The 21,089-nt window shown below is 45.9% G+C and overlaps 1 protein-coding gene across 2 annotated transcripts in view; it reads left to right on the top strand.

Annotated features, from left to right (window-relative positions):
* Positions 1-21,089, top strand: part of LOC146869629 (complement C2-like) — a 770,906-nt gene that overhangs the window by 140,232 nt on the left and 609,585 nt on the right. For both annotated transcript variants that reach the window (XM_085608924.1, XM_085608934.1), the window contains exon 6: positions 5,330-5,463. In XM_085608924.1, the coding sequence (XP_085465050.1) occupies positions 5,330-5,463 (134 nt within the window). The remainder of the gene's footprint in view (positions 1-5,329; positions 5,464-21,089) is intronic.

Genomic DNA, 21,089 nt, shown 5'->3' with positions numbered 1-21,089 from the left:
CACCACCCTCAGAGGAACACTCGTTTGCAGACCACCCGGACCCCGTCCACAGTTCAGTGACACCATCGCCGACCTCATCAGCACCCACGCCCTCGCCTCCACGGACTACATCCTCCTTGGGGACCTGAACTTCCACCTCGAGAACAACAACGATGCCAACTCCACCACCCTGATCGACAACCTCGCAAACCTTGGACTCAAACAGCTCGTGACGACACCCACCCACGCCGCTGGCTACACACTGGACCCCATCTTCTCCGCCAGTCCCCACGTCTCCTTCAACCACACCACCGAACCCCACTGGACAGACCACAGATACGTCCACTTCACCTTCAGGAAACCCACCACACACCACCACACCCAACAGCTGCCACGCCGCCGCTGGAGCAAGATCACCAAGGACCAACTGACCTCCGCCTTCGCCCTGGAACTACCCGCAGACCCCACCGACCCAGACACAGCCGCCATCGACCTCAAACAGTGGATCAGCAACTGCCCCAACACCCTAGCCCCACTCAAGACCTCCGCAACCCTTCACACGAACAAGAAAGCCGCATGGTTCACCGAAGACCTCCGGACCTCCAAGCGCACCTGTCGAAGGCTGGAGAAGAACTGGCTCCACGACCGAACACCAGACAGCTACACCGCCCACAAGGACGCCCCCCGCAGACACCACCAACTCATCAAAACCGCCAAGAGGACCGCCTTCAAGGACCGCCTAGACAACAATGCACACAACAGCAAAGAGCTCTTCAACATCGTGAAAGAACTCTCCAACCCCAGCTCCAACACCAACGACATTCCACCATCACAAGACCTGTGCGACTCACTGGCCACCTTCTTTCAATGCAAGATCACCGACATCCACGACAGCTTTGACACCCACACCCCCACCTCCGCCACCGAGACCACCACCCCTGCGACCCCCACCCGCATCAGTCGTCTGACCGCCTGGTCCAACGTCAGCGACGAAGACACCATTAAGACCATGAACTCCATCCACTCCGGATCCCCATCCGACCCATGCCCTCACCACGTCTTCAACAAAGCCAGCACAGCCATTGCACCCCATCTCCAGAAAGCAATCAACATCTCCTTCGAGACAGCAACCTTCCCGAAGAGCTGGAAGCACGCCGAGATCAACGCCCTACTGAAGAAACCCAAGGCGGACCCCAAAGACCTCAAGAACTTCCGGCCCATCTCCCTGCTCCCCTTCCCGGCGAAAGTCACGGAGAAAATCGTCAACAGACAGCTGACCTGCTACCTCGAAGACAACAACATCCTGGACCCATCCCAATCCGGATTCCGGAGAAACCACAACACTGAGACCGCCCTCATCGCCGCCGCCGACGACATCAGGATCCTCATGGACAAAGGAGAGACAGCCGCCCTCATCCTCCTGGACCTATCACCAGCCTTCGACATGGTCTGCCCCCGCACCCTAACTGCACGCCTCCACGACGCCGGAATCCAAGAGAAGGCCCTGGCCTGGACCACATCCATCCTCTCTGGCAGAACCCAGAGCGTCCTCCTCCCACCCTTCCGCTCCAAGACCACCGAGATCATCTGCGGCGTTTCACAGGGATCCTCCCTCAGCCCGACGCTGTTCAATATCTACATGGCTCCACTCGCCCACGTCACACGGCAACACAGCCTCAACATCATCTCCTACGCCGACGACACCCAGCTGATCATATCCCTCACCGAAGACCCCCACACCGCCAAAGACAACCTCCACAGAGGCATGAAGGCCGTCGCTGAATGGATGAAGGACAGCAGGCTGAACCTGAACTCAGACAAAACAGAGGTCCTCATCCTCGGCCCCACCCCATCAGCCTGAGACGACTCCTGGTGGCCTACATCGCTAGGAACTGCCCCAGAACCCACCGACCACACGCGCAACCTGGGGATCATCCTCGACTCCGCCGTCTCCACGTCCTGCTTCAACACACTCCGAATGCTCCACAGGATCTTCAAATGGATCCCCTTCCGACACAAGGAAAACCGTCACCCAGGCCCTCGTCACCATCAGACTGGACTACGGGAATGCCCTCTACACAGGAACAACCAAGCTCCTAAGACGGCTGCAACGCATCCAGAACGCCTCAGCACGACTGATCCTCGACGTCCCCCGACGCAGCCACATGGCACCACACCTAAGAGGCCTACACTGGCTCCCCGTCGACAAGAGGATCACCTTCAAACTCCTCATCCACGCACACAAGGCCATACACAACGCCAGTCCGGCATACCTCAATGACCGACTCAGCTTCTACACCCCCGCCCGCAGCCTCCGCTCCGCCAGCCTCGCCCTCGCCACAGTGCCACGCATCCGGAAAACCACCACCGGCGGCAGATCCTTCTCCTACCTCACCGCCAAAACCTGAAAAACGCTCCCCACCGACCTTCGGCAGACCCAGGACCTGCTCTCCTTCAGAAGACTCCTCAAGACCTGGCTCTTCGACCAGTACTACCTCTCCCCCAGCACCTTGAGACCCTCACGGGTAGGTAGTGCGCTTTACAAATGTTATGATTGATTGATTGATTGATTGCACAGGGGTTCTGTTCAAATGGTTCCGACGAGGGATACTGTCCTAAAACCCAGTATGAAGACAGTGCAGGCCTCGAGGGAGTTGCAGAATGACCACCTGTGACGCTGAGCCTTTCGGAGTCTGTGGGAGCCCAGGATCAGCAGACCGGTCAGCTGCGTTGTGGTGCCTGCAGATGCATGGGAGTTACTTCTTCACTCCAAGGGAGATTCCTTTGCGTGTCTTGGATGTTTACAGGCCTGGTGAAGAAACGGTATGGAGCACGGGCACAGACGTTGCAGCAGACCAGCAGGATGATGAGACTAGGAGCAGCAGGAATCTTACCCGTTGCAATCTCAATTTCCAAAGCGAAGTCCAGAGTGTCCAGACGGTCAAAGTTGAAGTGGTGTATGATTTGAATCTTGTCCTAAGACGAATCTAGGAGCCCACTCACAGGTAAGCCCTTAAGTACCCTTAGGAAAGGGTTGGGATGATTCAGGGGGCCCTCCCAGAGGGGCTGGACCGTGGGGAGGATACTCTCATGTCCTTTGTCCAGTTTCACGACAGAGCAGGAGCTCCCTGAATTGGTTTGAACTGGAGTATGCAAGCAGTCTCAGTGGCACTGGCAAGCGCCCACATCCTTCCCCATTACAGTAAACCCTGTCTGGGAGGTGGCCACATATCTCTGTGACAGGATATCTTTTGTTCTACCTACCCTGCTCGAGCTTGGCTCAGCAGCAGGAGGGCAGAAATATGTCTCTGGTCTGCAACATCCCTAGCTTGCTGTCCGGTTCTGGAAGACTGGTACCAGGAGCACTAAGGGCCTCCCGGAGGAGTTTCACAGTGCCTGTAATCATACCTTCCACACCGTTTACATTGTGGGGATATGATTCCAACATGTTTGATACCAAACATGACAGGGTTCATTACAACCAGTTTAGAGATGGTCATCGCATAATGACTCATGGCCACTCTAGATGTCGAAATGGCTGATGCACTTACAACCCAGGAGAATGGACTGCAAAGGTTGTAGGGGTGCCCCGCTCATGCAGGAGCATCTTCACTCTTAGAACCGAGCACCCTGCCTTTAGGATTGAAAGGCCTGCCTTAGGGGTGACTTATAGTTTTGTTTGCAATGGCAAGCCTGGAGTCAAAATCTGAGTGGTCTCGCATGGATGGCATAATACATGCTTCAGCCCATGGGAGATCCCTGGTGTACCTATACCCTGGGTACGTTGATACCATATACTGGGGACTTACAGGGGTACCCCAGTAGCTGTTATGGAATGTACCTAAGTACTCACCATGTGTAATTTAGGAAAGAAGGACAGAAACTGGAATCCTGATTAGGAGGATCCCAGTCAGACAAGTCAGAAAAACATAATGACACCAAAAAAAAGTGGGGTTGACCATGAAAGCAGATCCTACTTTCCTACACCTCTGAGTGGGACGGGTATGCCCAGACGTGAGTCCATGCCCTCCATGCCACTGGAGTCAAGCTAGTCTGGCTGATGAGTGATGATATCCCGAAACCAGTCCCAGGATTCTTGTTTCTGATCCAGAGAAGGCCTGGTCTGGCAGTTCGGACTGGAATGTTCCCATGAGGAGCAAGATCAAGACTGATTTACATATGGCTTGGTCCAAACTGGAATGGCATGCTGCGCAAAAAAAACGATGGATTAACGCCCAGATCTCTGTACTGGGGGTGAATGTTTGGCATTGATCAGCATTCCGTCCATCAATTGTTCCTTTTAATTTAAGAGTTTTAACCAGTGCAATATATTAGGGCCAAAACACATCTTCCGCAGCACTGCAAACAGATATGGCCATGTGATAGTTTTTAATACTTTCTCTATATCAGTGCATAGTATAGCAGGAGGAAGGTTTCCCTGCTGTTCCTGATCAATAACATGAAAGAGTTGCCGTAAGTGTGGGAGGTGTTTCTCCTGGAGATAAATCCACAATGATTTGGATGGGCCAGATCCTTTAGGAGCCCCTGTATCCTAAGGGCTACGAGCTTGCCCAGTATCTTCCAATCTGTATTGAGGTGGGATGGTATGGACTTACATCCATGGGATCTTTCCCATATCTATGAAGTCCCATTATCACCGCCTCTCTCGAGGTTTCCGGTTGTAGTTTTATATCAGATATTCTGAATTTACAGATAGAAGCTGCAGTGCAAGCCTGGTCTTAAGCTGCACAGAACTCCATGGGTGGCCAACCAGCGCTGGGGTCTTGACTGTGGGCAATTGTTCAATCACCACCCCTATTCCACTCACTGAGACCAGGTTGAGCTACATGGAAGTACAGCCTCATGGGCCACCTGCACATGATACTACAGCCTTGTGGTCCCTACACTCAGTAACTCAAGGTTTTGCTACGTGGAAGTAAAGGTTTGTGCACACCACACTCAGTAACACCAGGCTTAGCTAAATGGTAGTTCAGCCTTGTGGGCCCACACTAAGTAACACCAGGTTGAGCTGCAGATAAGTACCACATTGCGGGCTCCACACTCAGTAATGTTGGATTAAGTGACATGAAACTACTGACTCATGGATCAGGTGCTCTCTGACACCAAGCTGAGCTCTCCAGTACTGCAACCTCTTGAGTTCCACCCTCATAGAGACCACATTAGGCTCTCCAGTGCTGCAGACTCATAGGCCCGCGCTCACTTACACCACATGTAGAGTTATACTTAGATGAATGAAGAGGATCATAAATAATAAAAGTACGTTTCAACATAAAAGGAGGCACAGTTAAAGCTACTAGTTACTGGTTAACCTTTTATCTCTTTCCCACAGAAAACCTTGGGCGTAAAGTGGTCATTCAGAAAAACGGGACCCTGAATATCTATATTCTTGTGGATGGATCTCGAAGTGTGCCAGAAAAGACTTTCCTAGAATTTAAGGAGGCTGTTATATTTTTTGTTAGAGCGGTAAGTCTGAAGCCTCCAAGACCTATTGGTAAATTAATAGAATCCTATTGATTTAGTTGTGGTGGTGCTCCTCTTTGTCCTACAACTGTCACATGTTTAATGTACTCTCTCCAACATCCACCCTCTCTTCTCCAGTGACCTTCTCCATCCTATATGCATCCTCTCTCTTTTCCAGCTGTTTTTTCTCCCAACATAAATCCACTCAACTCTAGTCATAATCACATGCATCGTCTCCCCAGCATCCACCCTGTCTTCCCGGTTTAGTTCTCTCCATTAATTCTCTCTTCCCTTGAAATTATCCCACCTCTATTCCTTCCTCTTCCTCTTCCTCTCTGCCACGCCTATCCCCACTCCACAGTCCATCTTGCCTTCCGACTTTATCCTATATCCTTTCCCAATCACAACCTTTTATCCTAGGTCCATCAGCAATATTCATTGCTTCTCTCATGGGGGATTTGCATTTAAAGTCATAAGCTTTAAATACTCCCGCCCACCTGCGGGGGACCCTGGATCACTTTTTCCAATATATCTTCTTGAATGCCGAAATTCGTCTTTCTCCAGGAAGGCCTTGAAAAGTCGCTTAAGAAAGTCATAATGCAGCCAAAAGGACAAGACTACAGTGTCCAGAATTCTTCATCTTGAAGGGGCAAAAGGAGAGACTTCAAGGAAATATGCACTTCATGCATAAATAAATGTGTAAGGGCACAGTAAAAGAACCTTCACGAACCATTTTGATAAGAGAGAAACCGAGATGAAGACGTGCAGGGCAATGTAACCTATAGGCTGCCATTATATGAAAATAAAAAGGAGACCGTGTCTTTAAGAACAGTGAGACCTCCAAAATCCTATCATGCTCAGCCAGAGGCAGTTACCTCAGTTCTTTTTTCTGTCTTCTGCTGACAGGAACCTTGGAGCAGGGAACTTGAACTTTTTAGGTTTTTTCTTCAAAATAGAACTGTAAAGTTCAGTGTTATTTGCTTCACTTACCGTCTTTTGTCTTTCCTCTATTGAGTAAAGTAATTTCCTGAAGGAAAAAGGTCTTTTTTTCTGTCTAAAATATCTTTTCTTTTCAAAAACTGTCCTTGCTGTGGCATAAAACAGGCCAAAACAGACCCCCACAAGGTCTGTTTCATCTGTCTACCATCTTCTCACCTTCCTGCCTCCAGTGACATCTGCAAAGCCTTCTCCAGATGAACCCTGCGTGACAGGGAGATATTTTGCATGCAGGGAAGGGAAGAAAGAAGAAGATAGCAAGAAGCCAGTGGGACCTCTGAGTGAGGGGGTGGTAGTTCTTCCACCAGAGCTCTTCCCTCAGCCTCCAGTGGTTGTGAGAGATCTGAGAGGCGTTTTTCCGGAAGAAAAACGCTATCGGTCTCAGTTGACGTTGAGGCTGTCGACGTCAAGATGCGAGAGGAGGTATGGCGCCATCATTGACTGGCTCGACGCCGTATAAGCTGCGATGCTCGACGTAAAAAAAAACTCAGGGGACGTCGAGACCTGCTTCGCACCACCAACCGAGGTCAAGAGATGCATCAATGTCAGGGGATTCCGACTCGCCGCCGCTGAGAGGTAGGCGGTCGACTTTGAGAACCAAACGCCAAAAAGAGTGGTTGACACCAAGAAGCCGGTCAGCATCAAGATCGAGCCTACATCGACAGGGGTCAATGGCAAGAAGCAGATCAACATCAAAAACAAGTTGGCGACAGAGGTAGCCGTTGAGGCCAAACCCACAGGAATCGAGAACATGAATCCACTGCCACCAAGATGTACTTGTAAGCCCCATCAAATTGTAAGGGGCTACAGTGGTTTAAATAGGCACAAGCGAGAGGTCTGTCTGATATCAGTAATGGTGTTTGTGGGGGACGTGCTATGGTCGAACCCTTCATCTGCTGACATTTGTTAGACTTTGCCACCAATAGCGTTGTTTCAGCAATAAAACAGTTGCAGTAACCCCTGCGCGTGCAGAACCCAGACCCTCGTGTGCAGCTAGAATTAAACCTAACCTGAGATCCATGTTTGATATTACTCTATCCCACACTCCTGGAATTTGAGCATACAGAATATTTTTTGCATCTAACGTGTAGGAGTTATTGAGTGGAAAGCTTTTTGGCAAGGCTGTGCTGTTTTTGCATGAAGCAATGGCAGCTATCATGGCGCTTATGTCTATTCTTGCGCTAGAACAAGTGATTGCAGCTGCGGCAGCAGTTCGTACTACCCATTTTGCGGATTCATCAGCTAATGAATTCCCTTCAACGTGAATGCCATCACATTGATGACTTAGCATGTGTATCACATGAGCTCTCGACAAGTCTTTTTTTCAAATCAGCAACTTGTTCCCAAAGCATTTTGTGCTTTATTGTGCAACCTTTTAAGTCTTTAAACCCATTCTGAACCCATAGTGAAGATATTCATTGTAAGACTGGACGTAGTAAAACGAATGGCACACAATAAGTGAGGGGAATTCCCGATCACTTTGTATTATTTCAAGTAATAGGGCTTTTAATTCTGCCAGCTGTGCTGTGCAATCTCCTAGAGACTGTGTCTTCGTACTGCTAGGATGGAACTTGCCGTCCTGCATTCGTCCTTTAACAATCATACAAGCTGCGTTGTATTGTTGTTTACTTCCTATGGCAGGCCGAGCTGAACCGTCAGTGCAAATAATGTATTCATACTGATCTATAGGCATTATTTCATTTGGTGGAGGATATTCTTGTTCGTATTGCAGAAATGCTTGTGTTTTCAGTATAGAATCCTATTTGTAGTCTACCTCTGTTGCAGTGAGAGAATCAGCCCATTGTATCCATTCGGATGTAAAGCTTTAGCATTTGGAACCCTTGCCTTTGGAACAGCCTCTAAGGCCGGTACTGGAGTTACGACAATTATTAGTTTCCCCTGAGCCAGTGCTCTTTCTCTCACTACAGCAGTCTGTACTGCTGTCAGAATTTTTTCTGTAGAAGCAAAACGCATTACAGCGTTTGTGTACAAGTGTGATTTGTATGCTATGGGCACTGTTTCGCCTTCCTCGAAGGTTAGTTAAGTGTACCCTGCTTGACCCGCAATTACATGGATCACCAAATTTGTGGTATTTACACGTATGTGTAGGTGTTTAGAAGCTATCATGTAAGCTTGTGAGCAACGAAGTGTATCTGTGTGTTCCTGTGTTCAATGTCTAATTGAAAAATCAGGTCTGATTAAATCGTAGAAAGGTTTTACTTTTTCTGCGTAATTCAAAATGTATGTTCTGCCAAAACTGTGGAATCCTAATATGGATTGTACGTTTTTCAAAGTTTTTCAAAGTTTTTAGAGGTTGGAGCAGCGCGCACGTTTCTAAAAAGTTAGCTGCTAGGCTTTTTCCTTCACTTTATAACTCATATCCCAAAAATAGGACATTGAGGTGGGCAATTTTTGATTTTTTATAGTTGAATTTGTAGTCCTCAGAGGCGAATCCCAAAATGATGTTGCTTACACTGGTCAAATGATCCTTTAAATCGCCATCCGCATAGGACAATGCCTCTTCATCCAAATTTTGAAGTAACTCCGTTGCCCTAGCTGAGAACAATGCAGGCTATTCTTATACCCTTGAGGAGTCTACAGCATTGACGCTGAGAGCCGAGCACTGAGAATACTGTCACATATCTGCTTCAGGTGCTATATTTTGGCAGAAAAATCCATTTGGGATATCTAGTGTTGTTTTGTATTTTTTCTGCACAATGTTATTCATTAATGTGGCCCTGTGTGCGTCCTGTACTGCAAATGTCTTTGTGCATGTGTTCAGATGTCTGTAGTGTAAAACTAGACGGTATGAATTATCGGGTTTCATTACAGGAAACAAAGGATTATTCATTAAAGAGTTGCAAGTTTCTATTACACCTTGGTATTCAAATTGATCTAAGATCTCTCTGACGGAGTTGAAGTAGTTTTTACTGGGATTACATGGTGAGGTGACTCCACATCCCACCCTACATGGTTGCGATATAATGCTGGAGCAAGTGGTACTGCCCACTCCTGCACGTATGAATGTTTTAAGTATATTGGAACGAGGTCGGAAAAAACTGGTAAAATTACCATTTCTCCCTTTGGGCACTCCATAACAATCTCAGGCTGCCAACCTTTTTCAGCCAAAAGGATGTCATAGCCACAAGTCAGGTTCTCCCAAAAGAAACCTTTAATCTTTCTTGATTTGTCCCCCTCCATTTGTAGTGTCATTTTATATAACGGGTGTGGGACCCTTACCCTAGTATCAGGTGTCTCCACCGTTACACGTTCATTCAAAAACACTGTCACCAGAAATTCCATCAGGTTCTGGACAGCTATTGTTACTTCTGCTGCGCTGTCTAGCATTGTCATATCCCATTCCCCGTTCAGACGTTGAGTTCGCAGAATTCTGGGCCTGTCTAACTTTAAGACCTGCTACCTTCTTCTTTTTAAATTGAGGTTTTGATTTTGGTTTAGCTTCTATTTTGATATTATAGTCCGAAGTACGCTGTGTGTCCATTCTTGTCTGTTCTGACCGTCCTTCCCTCTTTGAGTTTTTTGATGAACCCTGAAAGGAACGAGAGGTCTGTGTATCAGTATCCTGATACTTACTTGTCAGGTTTTTTGATGTTATCACGATTCCTTAGGTTGTATCTCCCTTCGGAGGGCTCCTGTTGAGGAGGCCAACCCCTTGATTGTGATCTATTCTCTCTATTCTTTTGTTTTCATTATCCCATTTCTTCTTGGAAGAATCAGGTGCTTGCTTGTTGTTATCTTTTCAGGACCACCCATGAGTTGAGGTTTTGTTGCTCTAGGTCCCAAACTATCTCTACCTAATTCGGCATATGTATCGTCATAATTTTAGGTAATTCTTGCTCCTCTTATAAAGGAGTGAAATTCCTCATGCATTGGCATATTGCCACTGCTGCTGCCTCCCCTTTTATGTTTGCTAATATAATAGTTGATGCCTGGGCAAAATTTCCTAACAATTTCATCCCTAAGTTTCTGCTCCATACTTATTTTCTATTTGTCTTAATACATCTGTTATTACTGCTATTGAAGGGATATCATGAGCTCTGGTGTATATATGGCAGCGAAAACTGTATCCCAAGAGGTACCATCCTCTATCTGGGGAGCTATGCCCATTGGAAAGCAGATTGTTAGCATTCAGTGTTTTTCTTGAGAGCTTGTGTATGGAAACACTGCCTCTAACTGTGTTATTTTCTGAGCTACCCAGAATGGCATTTGCTCACGTCTAGTGGGCAATTTAGCCATAACTGTGTGTGATGTTCGTGTTATTATTTTTGTTGTAGACCCCTGAATTTGTGTAGCCCTTGTTGGCTGAAGTATGAGTGTTCTCATAACAAACTGGGTCAGGTTTCTGTAAAGTTTTATTATTTCTTTGTGTAGCGGACGTAAGTCTGCTACCGGCATTGTGTCAATGTCTGGATGCGATGTGTTAGCCACTAGGACCAGCAAGTTGCTCCATCGCTACCGAGCAGCCAGAGTCTTACTTTTTCTTTTGTGTGTGGGAGGGCTCCTTTAAACCAGTTTATGTGCTCTTGGTAGGTGAGCCGAACTTCAATGTCCTCATATGGACAATATTGCACTGGTGTTTCATCTTTAGTGTAAAATTTGAATGTATTTGTGCGTGCATCTGCTTGTCGGAATTTAACCCATTAATAGAATACCTCAGTTCTATATGATTCATGTGCCTCAATCACGAATGTTACTGTCCCACCCCCTGCTGTGTCTCCATAGTTGGCTAGTTTTAAAGTAAGGGCATTTCTGACATTTTCTGAAATGTTTATTTCACCTTCTTCTCTTTCCTCTACTACATTTGCACGTAGTGCGAGGTCTTTGTCGGCTATTGCTGAAAATATATCAAGGGAACTGAGATAAGGTTTTATGCACAATAGAAACTATTTGTCCTTTAAGCTTGAATAAACCTACAGTCAATACATAGGATATGCCTACTCAACTGTGGCGGATTTTCCCTTCCCACTCCAGACGTCTCTGAGTAAATGTGAGTAGGGGTCTCTGAGAAAGCACAACTGATCTACTCAGATTTGACTGTTAAATAAGAACCAAACCAACGGTGGGTGCCATGTCGTGTAGTTCCTGTAAACCTGTATAAGATCTGCGCATTTAGACAATATAGACTGTGGGATTGGTGTCAAGACTGAATCCAGACACCCCCACCGGGTATGTTCGCCTGTATACCAGCCAGCACACAGTGCCACTGTAATCTCCTCTTACCAAGTAGAGAATAGTTCTTGGCAACTATCGAACCTGACAACCCTGTCCCATCAGCGATCGTGGAAACAGTGTAATACTTTTCACTCGTGCTCATTTTGTCCCAGAGAGAAACACAGAATTAAAGGTGGGGACGTTTTCAAAGAGAATTTATTGAACCTGCGTCATTTTTTTTTTTTTTTTATATACCTGGTACAATCAGTAAACATTACATTTTATATTTCAATTTATACATAGTTCCAACTAAAATCTAGCTTTCTTTACACAGATTCAGAAAAATGTCCAGAGAAAAAAGAAAGAAAAAAAACAAGCCGCTAATTCATTGAGAGGACATATTCACCATAATGTAAAATATATCACCATAAACAATTTATAGTCGAGAATCTCTCCAGCTCTTGAGGGGGGCCCAGATGCCAGATGCTAATCCCCAGCATTTTCAGCTTCGTGCCCTTCCTAGTATATAAGGAGGATTCAATGTTATGAATCCCCAGGAGTCTAGCCAGCCAGAGCTGGAAAGTTGGTGCGGCAGAATCTTTCCAGCCTTCCGCTAATAGTATCCGCAAAACAGCCACAGATATAAAAACAAAAGCTTCATTCTCCTTACTGAGACCCAGTTTATTATCAACACCTAATATCATGAGAGTGGGGGATAGATTAATCTTAACGTTTAGGAGCCCTTCCCAAAACTTCTCAATCTCTCCCCGAATTCCAATTAATTTAACACATTGATGAAACATGTGTATAAGATTGGCAGGCCCTTCCGAACATCTTGGGCATGTATCATCGTCTCTTTTACCCCAATCATATAATTTGGCTGGTGTGAAATACAGATTAAACAGTGTTTTGTACTGTTGGGCTCTAAGATTCGTGGAGCGAAACAGTTTTCCAGCTAGTTGTAGAGCTTTATCTAAATCTACTTCAGGGTTTTGTAATTTCAGCGTCCAAGAGGACTCAAATTTGTCCAGATCATCTAATAATGAAGATACTAAGGTTCTATAAATCATTTTAATTTTAGTTCCCCCTCCTAATAAATACTCAATAATATTAATTTTCCCCCCTGGAGATAACCGTGGTCTAATACCTTTCATGGTTTGATATATCTGTACATATTTATACACTTGATTATCCGATATTTCATATTTACGTTGGATATCAATAGGTTATCCCCTACAAATAGATCTCCAATTCTTCTGACTCCTTGCTGAAGCCATATTTTTCCCATCCTATCATTACTAAGATGCGGAAAAATACCAGAGTTCCAGAGAGGAGTATAATAATTGATGCTCGGAATTATCAGTATTCTCTGGACTGATTTCCAGACTACCCACACACTATCTAAAACCTTATATCGTTTTTTATTATAATAGCGTCTGTCGATCTTACGTAGAAGCAACCCCAGGGCTTCTCTCCCCAATAATAATTCAAAGATAGACGGCGGATTTAAGTTGCCTAGAGTGGTATCCGTCAAATTTGTAGCAGAATCAAATAGTATTGCCATCTGACTAATTAAGCAAGCCCATTGATAGAATCTAATGTTAGGGATTGACAATCCTCCCCTTTCATATGGAAGGGACAAATATTTAATAGATCACCTAATTTTGCCATATTGCCACATAAAATTGCTAAATAATGCTTCAAGAGATTTTAGCATATCCTCTCCAATCATATACGGGATAGAGCGGAAGAGATACAATACTTTAGGTAGCATTGTCATTTTAAGGACATTAGCCCTCCCTATTAGAGTCAGATGCATGGCATCTATTCTTTTTAAATCTGATGTAATTGATTTGATTAAGGGGGTAACATTGTCTTTAATAATTCTATCAATTGCGGAACTTATCCTGACCCCCAAATAAACCGCTGAATTAGAGTATCTTTGATCGGGCCTATCTATATTATTAGTACAAATAATCTGGGTTTTATTTTCATTAAGTAGGTACCTTGAACGCTGTCCAAATTCCAGCGCTATACCTGTTATAGCAATCAGAGATGCCACTGGATCTGTGGTAATTATGGCCAAATCATCAGCATAAGCCAATAGTTTGGTTTCATACCTATTATATACTATCGGCTTGATATCTTCACAGTGTAGTATTCTACGTACAAGTGGATCGATATACAGGGCAAAGAGGATTGGTGAACATGGGTATCCCTGCCGTGTTCCACGAGAGATATTAATTTTTTCCGATCTTTCTCCCATTATCTTAATTCTAGCCTTGGGGTCTGAGTACATGACTTTAATAGCTTGCGCCATTTTAGGGCCAAAGCCCCTTCGATCCAATATCCCCCACAGATACTTCCATGTAACACGATCAAAAGCCTTTTCTGCATCTAGGAGGATCATGGCCATCCGTCCCCCCGTGACAGCATGTATATCAAACAAAGTAATAGGCCGCCTTATATGGTCTGTTGTTCCTCGACCTGGGATGAATCCATGCTTCCACGGTGAGACCAGACCACCAATGACCCTCCCGAGCCTTTTAGCCAAGACCTTGGCGTAGATCTTAGTGTCCGCATTTATGAGGGATATTGGTCGATAAGAGCCAGGATTTTCTTTAGGCTTACCTTTCTTATGGAATACCACAATATTGGTTTCTTTCCAGGACTCTGGGATTACCCCAGAGATAATTATACCAATAAATAAATCCAACAATAGAGGAGCTATCACATCCTGTAAGCATTTATATAGCTCAAGTGGGATGCTATCCGGCCCTGCGGCTTTCCCTGTTGATAGTTCCTGCAGTGCTTCTATCACTTCTCCCATTGCCAGATCCTCATCCAACATTACTATATCCTCATTAGCTAACCGTGGGCCTATATCCTCGAATTCTGGACTAGAGGTATCTGTTCTACTCACCTCACTATATTAGTTTTGATAATAATTTTTAAATACCTTAAGAATGTCCTCTGGCTCAGAGTAATCCTGGTCCCCTTCTCGAATATTGGTTATCACATTCCTACTTTGCCCCTGCCTAATCCTGAGTGCTAGAAGTTTACCTGCCTGCTCTCCTGTCTCATACATCTTACCCCTATAGATCTGATATTCCTCTGCAGTTCTCAGGGCTATCCATTTATGTAATTCAACTTTAATGATTATAATTTTCTGTTGGCTTTCATCTGCCTCCCTCCTATGAATTATATCCATCATATGTGCTTCTTCTGCTTCTGTCAGACGAGCCACTAATCTCTCATTTTCATCCCTTGCCACCTTCCTTACACGGGCTGAATAACTAATGATTTCACCTCTTAAAGTAGATTTAATAGAGTCCCAAACCATATTTCTAGATGTACTATATCGGTTCATCTCGAAAAAACTTTGAGACCAGATCCTTATATGTTCAACAAATTTAGGGTCTGCTAAAAGTCTCCTCTCGAAAGACCAGCTCGAGTGGCCCTTGTTGAAATTTTCTATATCGTACTCCATAATTAACGGATTATGATCTGAGATCACTTTTGGTAATTTTTTTATGCCCACTCTATTCAGTTCGGTTGAAGAGATAAGAAAATAATCTAATTTAGTATATCTCTTAAATGGGAATGAAAAATAATTAAATCCTGGGTTGCTCGGCGCTTTAACCCCCCAGACATCTGATAGTCCATGTGATGTAATTAAGGAGCTCAGTGCTTAAAATACTTTGGGTTTACGACCCGTGTAACAGACATTTTTGCCAACATTATTACCTACATAACCTGCGTCATTCTAATGTAAAATAGGTGTGCTGAAACAACCATAAGACAGAAACAGATATAAAAGATTCTAAGCATCAACAGAGTAAATGAATGATAGATTCCTACCATAGTACTAAACTAATGAATATATGCAAGCATAAAAAATACATGACAATAATAATGTGTATTGCTACAATGCAACCCTATTAGATGTACCTAAGTGTACCTAGCATGCATGTAGGTGTAGAGCCAAGAATACCCCTAGGCTGAAGCCAACCCCATTATCTGAAGTAGAGATTGAGGGACCCAGTCTTGGTCTCGAGATGGACACCCCGCAAGGGATGTCAGACCACAGTGAGCTGGAGTGTCTGCATGCAGGAACATCATCGTCTCACGTCAGTGTGGAAGTATTTCTCCTCTGCCTGCCCTGGCAAAGATATGGTGTATATATACCCAAAAGGTGTCCTCAGGGGATTCTGCCTGGCTGTGTCATGTCGGTCGTGGATGACCGAAGGGATGGCCCTTATACATAGTTATTATGCAGAAGATGGTAATCCTGCTGTGATTCTGAGAATCTTCATGCATAATTAATGAGGCTAGTTTTCGGGTAAAGCCACACGACATTTATGCGGCGCCTAACTAGGTAAAAGGGCAATACCAAAACCCATTGTGTAGTGTAATGATACGGGAAATGTAGAATGTAGGTGAAGGGTTAGGGGACTACTCAAGCCTATATTGGGGTACCCTATGAAACATAACATATCTGTATATTGGCTGCACCGAAACCAGTCATTTTTGGTATCAAACATGTAGCAATCCTACCCCAACATCCAGTGTTCAATGTAGGATCCCATGTACCGTTACCAGCCTTTCAGGGTATTACAGCAAACTAGTTCTGCTGATGACCACGGTCACGATTCTGCCCTCCTGCTGAGCTGAGCTCCAGCAGGGGAAGGTAGAAAAATAGGTTTCCTGTCACAGGGAGGTATTACCACCTCCCACACAGGACTTAGTGTATTGGGCTGGGGTGAGAGCGCTTGCCAGCGCCACCAGATTGCTTTCAAGGGCACATTTGGTGCTCTCCTCGCATACTCCATTTGAAACCAGTTCAAGGAACCGTTGGCTCCCAGGCTTCTGTAAAACTGGACAAAGGACATGGTAGTATACTCCCCTCTGTCCAGTTTCTTCTCTGGGAGGGACCACTAAATCCGTACTTAAGGGCTTACCTGTGGGTGGCTCTTGAGATTCATCGTGGTACAAGATTCAGATCCGAAACCACTTCCACTTCAACCGTCTGGGCACCTTGGACTTCGTTGGACTTCACCTGGAACTAAGATGGCAACAAAGAAGACTCCTGCTGCTCGAAGTCTTGTGATCCTGTCAGTCTTCTGCGTCGTCGGTGCCTGTGCTTCATCCAGGTTCTTCTCCAGGTCTGTGTGCATCAAAGACACCCGAAGTAATCTCCCTTGGAATGAAGGAGTCACTCCCCTACATCTGCAGGCACCACAACGAAGCTGACCAGTCTCCTGCTCCTGAGGTCCCATGGACCCCAAAAGGCTCAGCAACACAGGTGTTGGTTCTGCAACTCCTTCGAGGCCTGCACTGTCTTCTCACCAAGTTTGAGGCCAGTATCCCTCGTCGGAACCGCTGGAACAGAACACCTGTGCACCGCTTGAACTTGCCGTTGCCAAGGCTTGTTGACTCTGTCCTCCAGAAATCTTCAAGCTACAAGAAGCTCTATGCTCCAGCATCTCTTCCTGCCAAGATCTTTGTCCTCACAGCATCCTCTGCACCGTGGGCCTGCATCATTGGTGAGTTGCTCGAGGTCATTTCCTGACTCCTGTGCTTTTGGCCTGTGGGTCCTGTTGAGGGCCGTCTTTGGCTGCAGTGGGCTCCCCTGCTTGCTCGGGGCCTGCTCTGAGTCTCCTGCATTTGGTGAGTCCCTTAGACCTTGCTGGTCTCGACATTGCACCTTCTTCGTTTCCATGTCTGTTGCTGCTGCCAAGACTTGTTGGTGCTCCCGCCGAACACCGAACCCTGGTTCTCGACTTCTGACATGGGACAGCTCGTGAATGGGTCCTGGTCTTCCACAGTGTCGCCTGATCCTCAGAACTGCAGTGACAACTCTTCTGCATTTCCATTCACCGATGGTCATTGGTTCTTCTGTGCCTCCTGGTCACTCCCAAGTGGCATAGACTCTGTCCCCTCTTGTTCTAGGTACTTCTCTTCAAAAATCCATCCTTGGATTCCACTGGACTCTTTCACCTTTTTCGCCAGCGGCATCTTCACTGAATTCTCTATTGTGGTCTACAGCGGTTTCCGACGTCACGTTGCACCGATGCGCCCGGCTTCCCTGGTGTAGGTATACTGGTTCATGGGGTATCCATTTGTAGGGTGACTCTCCAACCTTTCACGGGGTTTCCTCAGGGTCCACTGGAAAGAGGGCCCTTCTTCTTGAAAACTGCAACTGCGACTTTCCCAATGACTTACATTGGGTACGCGGCTATGTTTCCACTCTGCACACAGCGTTCGTTGTGTTCCTGGGTACTTACCTTGGGTGGTTCCTTAAGTCCCCACCTCTTCTGAGTCTTCTGGGTCAAGTTACAACTTCGGTCACAGTTCGCATTCCACTTTCTTAATATATGGTTTGGTCTCTTCCTGGAGACCACTGTGTACTTGTGCTTCTTACCTGTTCTACTTTTGAAATATTGTGTGTATTGTGTTAATATATCCGGGTAGGAGATATACCAATGTGTTAGTGAATGTGTATAATAAATATAACTATTTTTATAACTACACTCTGTGGTTCTTTTTCGTTTAACCTACACTACACGATTTGTTCTGGTAAAACAAGCTGCTTAACACTCCTTCTGGACTAAGCCTGAAGGCTGCTCTCCACAGCTACCACTTAGAAAGCTTTCTATGGTTGTTTAAGACCACTAAAATCACCATAAGTGTTGTCTGGATTAGTGCAGGGTGCTTCACCTAAATAAGTGTGCACCATGTATTAAGCCAGCCTCCTACAAGGATGTCATTCTCCCATATTTGTTACACCTTTCTAAATCGGGCCTCCAGTTCTCTTCCATCAAAGTCCACCTGTCTGCACTCATGGCATACAGGAAAAGTCCTTCACAAAACTCTTTCTTCAGGATTTCAGTTATTAAAGATTTCCTGGAAGGGTTAAAGAAGGTTTTTCCTCCCCTTAGACGTCCCTCTCCCCCATGGTAACTGAACATAATTCTTCCTTGTGCCATGCTTCCGCCTTTTGAGCCTATTATACCGCATCCTTCAACATCTTACTTAGAAAACTGCCTTCCTTGTGGCTAAAACATCAGCACGTAGAGTTAGTGAGTCACCAGCCCTTTGTGCTCAAAAGCCATACACAGTCTTCCACTCTTCCAAAGTAGTGTTGCGTACCCATCCCAGGTTCCTACCTAAGGTGGTCTCTGATTTTCACATAAATCAAACGATCTCTTTACTCAATTTCTTTTAAAACCCATCTTCTCCAGCGGAGAAAGCCCTCCACCTGCTGGATGTAAAGAGTGTGTTAAAATTCTACCAGGATAAAACCAACTCTTGTCAAATCGCAACAGCTGTTTATCAATTATGGTCCAGTTCGCACAGGTCTGGCTACCTCCAAACCGCATCAGGGGGATGGGCTTGCTACTCTATTCAACGCTTATGACTATACATGGAAATCCCCTACGAGAGAAAGTATAGTTTTTTCACCTGTAACTCCAGTTCTCTCGTAGGGGTATTTCCATCCATGATTTTGGACCATGCATGCTGTCTCCTCCCTTCATGCATGTTGTCTCCTTCATCTATTCATGCTTTCTTTGTCTCATTCTCCTCAGTCCTTCCTCTCTCTTCGCCCATCATTTCACTGGAGCAACTCCCAGTGCATCTGTCTCTCTTGCTGCCCTCGGACCCCTGGGCTGGTGAGACCTCATGATTCCTGAGCAGTATTTGTTTCTTGTGCTGTCCTTATGAGGTCCTGATTCTCATTGCAGCCTGCATTGTGAGGAGTAAAGCTGGGGACTGCCACAACACTATGGGACTAATTACGACCTTACAGCGGAGCGGTGGTGCAAACCGCCGCGCCACTGCTCTGCTGAAAGTCGCCACCTCCTGCCCGCAGATTACTAATTTTCAGTGGTCTGGTGGGTGGGCGGCACGGCGGTTCCACCACGTGGTGCCCTTTAAAAGGCAACTGTGACTTTTAAAAGGGCACCGTAATGGGAGCACCTTACAAGGTTCCTGCACATTATGGACTCGAAATTCCATGCCATTCAGAAACCTATGTGCATGCATACAGGGGGGCACATGTTATGCCCCTTTATGTGCATCCACATATGTCTGAGGAACAAGGGGCCCTGTAGGGCCTCCTTTGTCTACTATTCACCAGACTTTTCAGAAAAGCCTGGCAGAGAGGAAACTCGTAATTTGCTTGGCAGGACCGTGGCGGTCCCGCCAAGCATATTGTGGCCTCTAACCGCTGCTCCTTCATCAGGGAACGGCGGTTCCCTAGCGGAGCTGGCGGTCCTAATGCTGTCCCACTGCCTGAGTGTTAATCGGGCAGTCGGACCACCGGTGCGGGGGTGACTGGATCCACCACAACCGCGCCTCCACAAGTCTGGCTGTTCGAGGACTGCCAGACTCGTAATCTGGCCCTTTTTCTTTAATGCTAATGTTCGAGCTCCTCAATCCAGCGCTGACCAGTAGGTACAGTGGGAAATACCAGGGTGGATTCCTTTTATCAAGAGGGGAAATAACCATTCCATCGCATGCGTTGTAACGCATGCGATTATAGCGTGGTTGTTACAATGACCGCGTTGTTACATCGCAGTACATTACAACGCAAGTCGTTACATCGACTTGCTGTAGGGGGTGCGCTAACCTAAGGAATAGTATAATTTACTATTCGAACACCTTCCCTACTGTTGCACACACTGGAGTTGGAATATTAAATTATACTACTCCTAAGTCCAGCTCGCCCCTACAGCAAGTCGTTGTAACAACTTGCGCTATTATGTACCGCGATGTTTCAATGCTATTTATGTAACAACCGCGTTGTAATTGAATGCGTTGAAAACGCATGCGATATAAGGTACTATATTCTATCAAGAGCACCAACCTTTTGTTCTCTCATAGTACAGACACTCCACAGCTCTGAGATGCAATCTCACACAGAAGGGGCAGCTTTGAAATAGGTGCTTCTTTCCTATAGTACAAAGTTAGCCCATTGAAAAACTTGTTAGACTCTCCTGAACGAGGAATAACTTGCATGATCTGGAATTGCACTTAAGGCAGGTTTCCCCCGATCATAAGGAGTTTAGCGCTGTTTACCACCTGCCCTGAATATGTGGCAAATAAATGTGGTAGGGGACGCTTTATGGGTCAGCAGCGTTGGGAAGGAAGGGTATCTGGAGGTGAAGCAATTGAGACCTCACTGGGGCAGTCATGCTCTCCCCATTTATATATGTATGCATGTGGTATTTTTATAGCCCAAACCTAACTGAAAGGCACCAAAGCGCTGTACATGATCAAAGACAAGAATAAATGAGTAGTAGAAGAGGTAGCTGGGTTGTGGATGGTTAAAGCATTGTGGTGTAGTGCTATTCAGCTACATCTAAATTGGAGAAGCATTGTGGTGGTCCTGATGGATAACAGATGTTGTTCCTGATCCTGGTGCATGGATGCAAAAGGCCTGCTGTCTTGTTTTTTCT

Source organism: Triturus cristatus, chromosome 1_1 (genome assembly GCF_964204655.1).
Source record: "Triturus cristatus chromosome 1_1, aTriCri1.1, whole genome shotgun sequence".
NCBI lineage: Eukaryota > Metazoa > Chordata > Amphibia > Caudata > Salamandridae > Triturus > Triturus cristatus.
Note: the sequence above shows the minus strand (reverse complement) of the source record. Positions and strands in the feature narration are given on the sequence as shown.